General features: G+C 36.2%; 1 protein-coding gene across 1 annotated transcript; it reads left to right on the plus strand.

The window, feature by feature from the left end:
* The first annotated feature begins 433 nt into the window (after window positions 1-433).
* On the plus strand, window positions 434-9330 carry LOC113067677 (histone chaperone asf1b-A). Its single transcript, XM_026240071.1, has 4 exons — window positions 434-886; window positions 2411-2526; window positions 5698-5874; window positions 8611-9330. The coding sequence occupies exons 1-4, from the start codon at window positions 778-780 to the stop codon at window positions 8800-8802; spliced, it is 594 nt and encodes a 197-aa protein (XP_026095856.1). The 5' UTR covers window positions 434-777; the 3' UTR covers window positions 8803-9330.
* Window positions 9331-9798: the final 468 nt, after the last annotated feature.

Here is a 9798-nt window from a genome sequence, read left to right on the forward strand (position 1 = left end):
AGTAAAACAATACATTTTATACCTTTAAATACTCTACTTAAATATTGTAATCTCAAGCGACATAAAACATTTAAATAATCATATGTTTTAATCTGTTATCATAAACTATATTTTCAAAAACTGTCTAAAAGTAATTTAATTATTAAATTATTATAAATTTTTATTTTATTTATTTTTTTGACCAATAGGCTTTCTTACTATTATCTACCCAGTAAACAGTCAACTGTAATTCTATATGTTTAAAACCATAATATAAACTACTACACAATCAACCGCTGAACTACACTAGCTCGGAAAGATTATGCAGCCAAACCCAGAGGAGGGCTTGTCCATGTAACAGCTGTCACTGTCGTCCAATCAGCGTTCGCAGAATCCGGGCCCTCAGGTTTACTGACCAATCAGCGCACAAACCAATCCGCTCTCCCGTGACGCGCGCTGGAGCTGTCTGAACACTCTGGCGGGAGACAACGCTACTCGTATTGTTGTATTGTCAGTTGAAGTGACGGGTTTCGTGAAATCATAGGTGTTTTATGTCTGTACGTTACTTTAGGTCATATTTTGAATTCTTTCTCCTTTTAATTTGAGAGGAGAGACAGCCTTAGACTTCTATATTCTCCTGCTTTAACAGTATAATATATGGTGTCGGGCTAAAAGCTAAAAACCTTTCTGAGAGTTTTACTAGAAACGTCTGTTGAGTATTTGAACTTGTTCTCGGCTTATCGGCCTTGCGTTTTTTTTTTGGGTAAATTTCCGTGTTACTTCTGAAACGCTAGCGCTATGGCAAAAGTGCAAGTGCTAAATGTAGGTGTCCTGGACAACCCGAGTCCATTTGGAAACCCGTTTCAGTTCGAAGTAACGTTTGAGTGCATGGAGGATCTTCCCGAGGGTGAGTGTTAAAGTTGAATTTAGGTTTAGTGTATTTTCTCAGTATTCGTTAGCTTGCTAGCTAACGCGCTAGCTCCTCCAGATGACGTCAGAATGGCGGGTGATTGCAGCGTGCGAGGAAGCTGAGCTGTAACTTATCCTTTGTGCTTCTCACCTCAAACCTGTTTTATACAGTCTATGGTTAAAACCAAGCAAATTGTCTCTCTTCATCAACAGTTGTCGTTTTCTATTGTTGTGTGTACGTTATTTCTAAGAAAAAAATGCAAATAATTAACTGCTATCATACATATTGATGGGATTACTATTAAAATATCTCCAATAGGACCCTTGACCACAAAACAAGTCATAAAGGTCTTTTTATTTTCAACTGGTATTTCTACATAATCTGAAAGCTGAATAAATAAGCTTTCTATTGATATATGTTTGTAATGATAGCACAGTGTTTGGATGAGATACAACAAAATCTGGAATCTGAGGGTGCAAAAAAAAAATCTAAATATTGAGACAATCACCTTTAAAGTTGTCCAAATAAAGTCATTAGCTATGGATAATACTAATAAAACATTTCAAGTTTTTATATATTTTATTTAGGAAATTTACAAAATCTGATCTTTACTTAAAATCGTAATGATTTGTGGCATTTTTTTTTTTTTTTTTGACCAACACAATGTATTGTTTGCTATTGCTACAAATATAGCTGTGCTACTTATGACTGGTTTTGTGCTCCAGTGTACATATTAGTAAATGTCCACTGTGCTACAGGGTTGTCTTATAGAACCGTTAATATTTCTGTAAAACTTAACTTGGTAAAGTTGATCTCTGAGCAACAGTATAGATTTATCAAATACAATAAGCAATCTGATGAAATGTACATAAATACATGTCAGATCACTTCGCTTAACTGGTGTGACCCCAGTACTGGAAAATGAAATATAAAATGTTAAATCTGCACTTTTATTTCCAACAAAATCATACACTACTGATCATGCAACCGAGGATGCATTTTTAAGTAAAAAAAAAAAAAAAACAGTAATATTGTAAAATATTATTTAAATTCAAAATAAGTGTTTTCTATTTGAATATATTTTCAATTTTAATGTATTCCTGTGATCAAATCTGAATTTTCCGCATCGTTACTCGAGTCTTCAGAAATCATTTTAATGTGCAGATTTGCTGCCAAAGAAACATTTCTCATTATTGTGCTGAAAACAGTTTTGCTGCTTAATATATATTTTTGGAAATCAGAATATATTTTTTAAAGGATTCTTAATTTCTTTATTTAGATTTATTTTCTTTACAACTGGACTTTAGTTTTTCACAAATAAATTGTTGCAAAAAAAAAAAAAAGGTTTTCAAAATAAATGTCTTCAACCATTAAGAAAAAAACAAAACTATAGCATACACTACAGGCGAAAAGTAAGATTTTTAATGTTTTTGGAAGAAGGAAAGATTGTTTAATAACACATTATGCTGGACTAATAGTCTGATCTTTTGCATAAACATGGAACTGTTTTCTCTGATATAGATCTTGAATGGAAGATTATTTACGTGGGCTCAGCAGAAAGTGAAGAGCATGATCAGACTCTTGACTCTGTCCTGGTTGGTCCAGTTCCTGCAGGCCGACATATGTTCGTGTTTCAGGTGAGATCACAACACACATTATCATCATCAACAGTAAAATATATTCTAGTAAAATTCTACTTTGTAAATGACGCAAATAAGGTATAAATGAGCTATTTTCAAAGTGTTGCATCTGCTTAAAGGGTCAAATCATGCAATTTTAAAGGGGGGGCGAAATGCTATTTCATGCATACTGAGTTTTTTACACTGTTAAAGAGTTGGGTTCCCATGCTAAACATGGACAAAGTTTCAAAAATTAATTTGTACATTTGAAGGAATATTTTTGTTCCAAAAATACTCCTTCTGGTTTGTCACAAGTTTCGGACAGTTTTTTTTTCGAGTATGGCTCTGTGACGTTAGATGGAGCGGAATTTCCTTATATGGGTCCTAAGGACACTTCTGCCGGAAGAGCGCGCTCTCCCGTATAGCAGAGCACTGAGAGAGCACAGGCATTCAATGATCAGAGCGAGAGCGTCGCGAAATGTCACAGAAGTGTGTTTTTGGTTGCCAGGGCAAGACAACCCTGCACAAATTACCAAAAAAAAAAAAAAACAGCATTAAGGGACCAGTGGATGGAGTTTATTTTTACAGAGCATCAACGGAGTTGTGCAAGTGTTTTTGTTTGTTCCCTGCATTTCGAAGATGCTTGTTTTACAAACAAGGCCCAGTTTTATGCCGGGTTTGCACATCGTTTATTTCTTAAGGATAATGCAGTCCCAACGAAAAAGGGTCACGATCGTATGTTGGAACCGCATGCGGTGAGTTAAACTGCTTCAAATATCTCTGTGTTGTTAACTTAGCACATCAAGTAAACAACATGCGATGTTGTCATCAAACTGCACTTTCCACATGTACAGCTTAAAAAAAAAAAAAAAAAAAAAAAAAGACGACATAAAGTGGAACTTAGTCATTTTCCAAAACCGCTAAGCAAATATAAACAGTTTTAGTACATACCACATAGAGACGCCTTTGCTGATGCTGCTCTTGTTAAATTTCAGCCTCTGGATCTGTGTCACAGCTTCCAAACGCTCTCAACGCAAAAGCCTACTCGCGCTCGTGATTCTTTAGCTCCGCCCACACGTCACGCCTCCAGCCTGTCGTTTTTTTCCGGGAAAAATTGGTACAGACTATCTTTCTCTTATGAATATAATAAAACTAAAGACTTTTTGGAGTTATGAAGGATGCAGTACTACTCTATAGGTACTCAAGATTAACAGGATATTGAGTGAAAACGAGCATTTCACCCCCCCTGAAGGTTTCCTTTCTTCTTTTTTTATTTTTATTTGTACTTTTAAGTTTTCCTTCCTCTTTGGAGTGTTACAAGCTGTTTGTGCATAGATAAGATCCCTAAAGTTGCAAAGACTGATATCAAAATTGTCCGCCACAATTAGATTTTCCAAAAGACTTTGACTTTGTTGAATAAACATGAGCATTACACATTTTAAAAATCAAAAACCGGTGCAGGTGTTTTTATATCACTGTATTTCTGAAGGAAACCGACTGTCTTTAGAAAATGTAAGATGAAATTTTCATTTCATCTTGCATGTTATCTAATGCCTCTCTCCCACTCTAAATGCGCCTCCTGCTGGCAGAAAATGGATTTGATTATAATTTATTTATTTTAATTTATTTTAATTTTTAATTTTTCTTTGAGCAGGGAGTTCCTCACAAATGCAGTGTAAGGCTGTGGGAAACGATGAAAAGAGATATTCTTTATAAAAGTTTAGACTCGTCCATGCCTTCCTAAAATGCCTTGTTTAAACGCCCCCAGATGTCTATGTCATCATGATGTGGAAAGATTAGCATTACACCGCCCAAATGTTTACGCAAAGAAACTTTGATTTTGCTGTAGAATTGTTGCTGCTGCCATCATGCTCTGAAGACACCGTGCATTTCGTTGTGAAAGCCAAACAACTTTGTTTGGCCTTCCAAAAGAGGACACGACTAGAAATGAGTGGTCAGGTTATATATACAACGTTGTTCCAGAGCAGTTCAACCCAAATATTTGTGTATGTGCAACGCATTTTGTAAAGGACTGTTTCCTGATCCTGGGAGAGTAGACTACAGTGCCAGCTGTTTTGATTCTGAGTTTTTAAGTATGTTTTCATATTTAAAGAATTTGCCATTGATGATTCAAACACGAGTTTTGAGCAGTGTAGAGTAGCACTTGTTGGACGTTTCTCCGATCACAACATGGTTTTATGTTTACACTGTGTGATACGCAATGCGTAAAAATAAGTATAAGTCATTATGTGTCATAGAGTGTGAGCTGCTCCGTCTCTCACGCAGCCTCAGAGGGAGGCCCATAACAATGCTTTGCTGCTCGCCAGTGCGCCTGCCTATATTTGCAGCACAATCGGTCAATGCCAATAATAATAATTAAAAATGTCAAAAATCGGTCAACCTCTAGTCACACGCTTGAGGTATTCAGCCAATCACAAGGCACTGGATAGCTGTCCAATCCATGCTTTTAAGACTGATGAGCTTTATAAAAATTGATGCGCTTCAGAAAGGCAGGGCATATAAAAATGTACATTATGTGGAAAATAATGTGTTTTTCGAACCTTAAACTGCATAAACATTTTGCATTATAAAAAAATAATGTTCTTTTTCAAGCAACGTCATATGACCCCTTTAATGTAACTTTTTTTTGCATTTCATTAGTACTTTTATAGCCACAATCCCATCACAACTATAATTGAGATTTATTTATTAAGATTACATGTTTGACACACAGCAACAGAATAAAGTTGTCAGTCCTGTATTTGAGTTGTTCATACGGCTGCATTCACACATTTCGGTTATTTATGGGTGTGTCAACCGCACCTGTACATTTTCAGGACTCAAACCTCTTTAATATAATATAAGGACTAAAATCAAAGGGGTAGTTCACTCAAAATTGTAAATAAACTAATTTATTTGAACCTGCCTAACTTTCTTCTATGACACAAAAGTAGATTTAGCTAGCAGAACTTGAGTAAACATCTTTTTTGTGTGTTGTGCATTTGAAACTACATGAGTGTGGTTTATTGCTGAACTATTGCTGTAATGTTATATATTAAATGTACACACAGAAAGCCAATTATTGCACTTCTCCTGCAGTTACACCCAGTTAGAGTCATGCGTCTGTTCTAAATACTTTTCTTTCCCTCATTACTTTCTGTTATGATATTTTTGTCTTTTATGCGACAGGCAGATGCTCCAAACCCTGCCCTAATACCTGAGAGTGATGCTGTGGGTGTCACTGTTGTTCTGATCACATGCACATACAGAGGACAGGAGTTCATACGCATTGGCTACTACGTTAACAATGAGTACACGGACACTGAGCTTCGTGAGAATCCACCCCTCAAACCTGACTATGGACAGGTATGTCACCATGTTTCTAACACTCTGGAGTTTTGCCGCTTTTCATCTGTCTGTGTTAAAGCTATAGGAAACATAACAAAAATGAAACCAAAAAATATAATCAAATTTTTCACTCACAAGTTTACTATAAATTGTTGGCCAAAAATGCAATTTAGAATAAGATAGTCCCTCCCCTTAAAGTCACCATGAAATCAAAATTGTAAAGGTAAAGGAATCTTGCAGTGTTTATGGTAAATGATTTATCCATGAACATCCTTTTTTTTTTTTCTCTAACAACCTGTCACTCCACAACTGACTGCACACTTTCACTCTGTGTTTATCTTGCAACGGCCACTTTTCTATGATCCAATCAATCTCTGATAAATGGAAACATAAATCTCACTTAATAAGCCATTTAGCTTGGATATGTTATAATAAGGAAGAAAAGACTGTTGACTTCAATAACACCTGTTTTAAACTATTAATAGCAACTAGAAAATGAATGGCTGCTATGTAAACTAAAGGTCATTGGTTATTTTAAAAACTGATTCAATACTGTATATCTGTAGAAGTGTTCCTGTGACTCAGTGGAAGAGCATTGCGTTAATAGGGCAAAAGGTTGTGGGTTCAATTCCCAAGGAACACACATACAGGTAAAAAAAAAAAAAAAAAATCTATAGCCTAAATGCACTGTAAGTTGCTTTGGATAAAAAGCGTCTGCTAAATGCATTAATGTAAAGTAAATAAATCTGGCCCCAACTTGCTGTTTTATATGGTGTACAGCAATACAGGAACGAACACTGTACTCGTAAAGCTATTTAATTGGGCTTTAATAGTTTTATTAAGAAGTATCTTATCTGATTAAAACGTGTGAAATATACAACTGAAGTTCATTTGAGTAGTGCATAATATCACTCCTTAGTATCAATTCTAATAAAAATGGTGCATAAAAGGTGTGGACTATTATGAGGATTACCTTAAAGAGCCACACAGATGGGAAATCAAAAATTACCTGTATTACAGTGTATGATGTAGCTGTCCATCAGTGTAAACAATGTGCAAAATAATTAAACCAAAAAGTACACGATTTATAAAGTTATTGGCTTCTAAAGTAAGGAGTCGACTCTGAATCGCTGAAACGAGTCGTTATAGATTTCAAATCTTTTGCCCATCTCTATGTACGTCACTAGGAGCACTTTCCATAATAATCTCCGCCCACCGTCTTGAGAGAAACGGTTGGTGTGAGAGCATCATGTTGAGGAGACAGTGTGTTTTTAATTGTAAAGGCAAGTTTGTTTTATTTTCACTGCCAAAGAATGAAAATCAGAAGAACCAATGGCTAAAATTAATTTTTACCACAATACCAGAGCAGTACAACAAATCCTTGTTGTGTTCACAACTTTTCACTGATGACTGCTTTTCTAATCTCGGTGAGTACAGCAGGATTTTCAAAGCGTTTGGCCATAAAAGATGGTTCATTACCAACTTTATTTAGAACAACGAGCATCTCCGAATCACAACGCGAAGTATGATTATGAAGTTATGTGTTTGTTTTCTCCCAAGCGTCTTATCAGTATGTGAGCTGTCTGCAGCCTTTGTTTGTGCTGATCGTCATGTACAAAAACGTAATTAAAATGAAGTGTAACTCCGTGAATACTCAACGAAGAGACATGAGAGAGATATCTATAGAAGCTTGACATGTCTACTTTAAAATTAAACAAGTGCTGGCGAAAACAGATATTCTGTGATAAAGTACTCCATATGAAAAAAAAAGCGATGTCTGTTTTTCATGTCTCCCTTCCTTATATCTAATGTGACCGCGCTGAACGCGCTATTCAGATTCAAACTGAAGAGTGCGGCTAGAAAACACCCACACAGAAGAAAAAGCAGCGAGACTGTTCAAGTTTTTTATTTTACTGTTTGCTTCGCGATGTTAGGAATAAGACATAATTCACCCCAAACAGATGCTAACGCATAGTTTACCATGGAGGTGTGTGCAGAACAACCAATCAAACCTAACTATGTTAGTTGACCAATCAGAACACAGTATGCAACCGAAAGGTGGGGTTTAAGGAAATTTAATCTTTTGAACAGCTTTGCGCGAACCGTTTGGGGATCTCTGAGAATTGAGGTAATTTTAAAATGATATTTTGACAAAATTACAATTTTTTTTAACCTTGGATGGATTTAAACCTATTGTACAGGACTTATAAACAGTGATAGGAAGCTTAGAATTTTCATCTTACTGGCTCTTTAACTTGCAGTGCTTTGAGATTTAAATGAACAAAATAACATTTTTTGTAAAATAATAAACATTTGTATAATAAAGGTATGAAATGTAATCAAATAAAAACAATTACACAATTTTTATTATTTTATAGTTATGTTTATAGAAGCCTGTTTCTGCCAAAGAATTAGAAAAAAATAATTATATTGTGTATATCTCGCATATCTGACTTATCGCTGAATTGCGTGCAAAACGACAGATAAAATGTTGCAATTACCTTTATTTTTGTTATTCTGCGGCAGAAACAGGCTTTTATTAACATTGAATGGTTTCTATAAAAACAGAAGTGTTAATGTGGCCTGAGACAACATGCTAAAATTGATTGTAAATAAAAATTTGTGAAGATATGTTTTACAACTTTTCCCTAGGGGGGTGTTGTATTACCATCACTTTTTCCCATCCCTGATGAATTTGCATCCCTGTAAAATTAAAGTGTGTATTCAAAGCCCTTTTCATCTGCTTGCTTTCAGCTCCAGAGGAACATTCTGGCTTCCAACCCACGTGTAACCAGATTTCACATCAACTGGGAGGGATGTGCTGAGAAAATGGAGGATTCAGAGAATGTGGACCCTGCACCCAATGCCATGCTGCCCCCATCCTGCACTCCGGGAAAAGCACCTCCACTCGGCCTGGTGCCAGACAACTCCATGGACTGTTTGTAGTGACGCAGGCTCCTGTGAATAATCCTCTCATCTCAAGGTTCATCCGTGAGCTCAGGTCAATCTGGACACTGTGGAGGAGAGGCGGGATCATTCAAACACATTAGAAATACAAATCAATCTAATTGTCTTACAGTCTTCACACCTATTCGAAACAAATCAGTGGTGAGCATGATAATGCCAAATCCTTTGGTATGCAATAAACATGTTTGCTTTTCGGTTCGAAACATGAACTGAGAGCTGGTGAGTCATGAATCTAAGACATGATTCGGGTATTATAGGATGTGATGCATCTAATGCCATCAGCCTTTTGATCCACAACCAATCCTTCCTCAGACCGAAAGGGGATGGAAAATCAGCTCAACAGATAAGATGTCAATGCATTATTCATTTAACATACGCCATAAGAAAAACTTGTGCAAAAGGTTGTAGTGGACAATATTTTTGTAGGTGGGACTGTATTATATTGTGTATATGTCTTTTTTTAATAGCATGAAATGAAATAAATGTTTTGTTACGTGATCATGGTCACTGAAGTCGTTTTACTTTTGATTTGAGTGGATCCAGCTGTGCAGCCTTTTCATTCATAAAAAGCCGCTGTGATGTATTATGCAGGAGTTCACCATGTTTGGAGTGACACAAGCCGCTTGTTGCTTGGAAACGTGGACTATTGCAGCATCTGTGACCAGACCTCAAAGCAGTCTTTTAGGTTTTTTATTAGCATCAGTGTCAAATGGTGGATTTGCTCCTCTTTATGTTCTTGAACGGCATTAATGCATTTGCGGTTGAAATGCACCGTAAAGCACGCAACCTGTTCATACATGATTTGCACGAATAAATCCGTTCGTTGTAACCAAGCAAGTGCATTAACGTTAGTTGGCCAAATGCAATGCATATACCTGTGTATATGACCTCAGCGTGGTTGTTTTGCAGAAGACAGTCCTCGTGTTAATATTCTGAAGACGTCGGGTGTTCGCGTTTTCAAATTCTGACCAACAT

The sequence above is a fragment of the Carassius auratus genome, linkage group LG28B, assembly GCF_003368295.1.
Source record: "Carassius auratus strain Wakin linkage group LG28B, ASM336829v1, whole genome shotgun sequence".
NCBI lineage: Eukaryota > Metazoa > Chordata > Actinopteri > Cypriniformes > Cyprinidae > Carassius > Carassius auratus.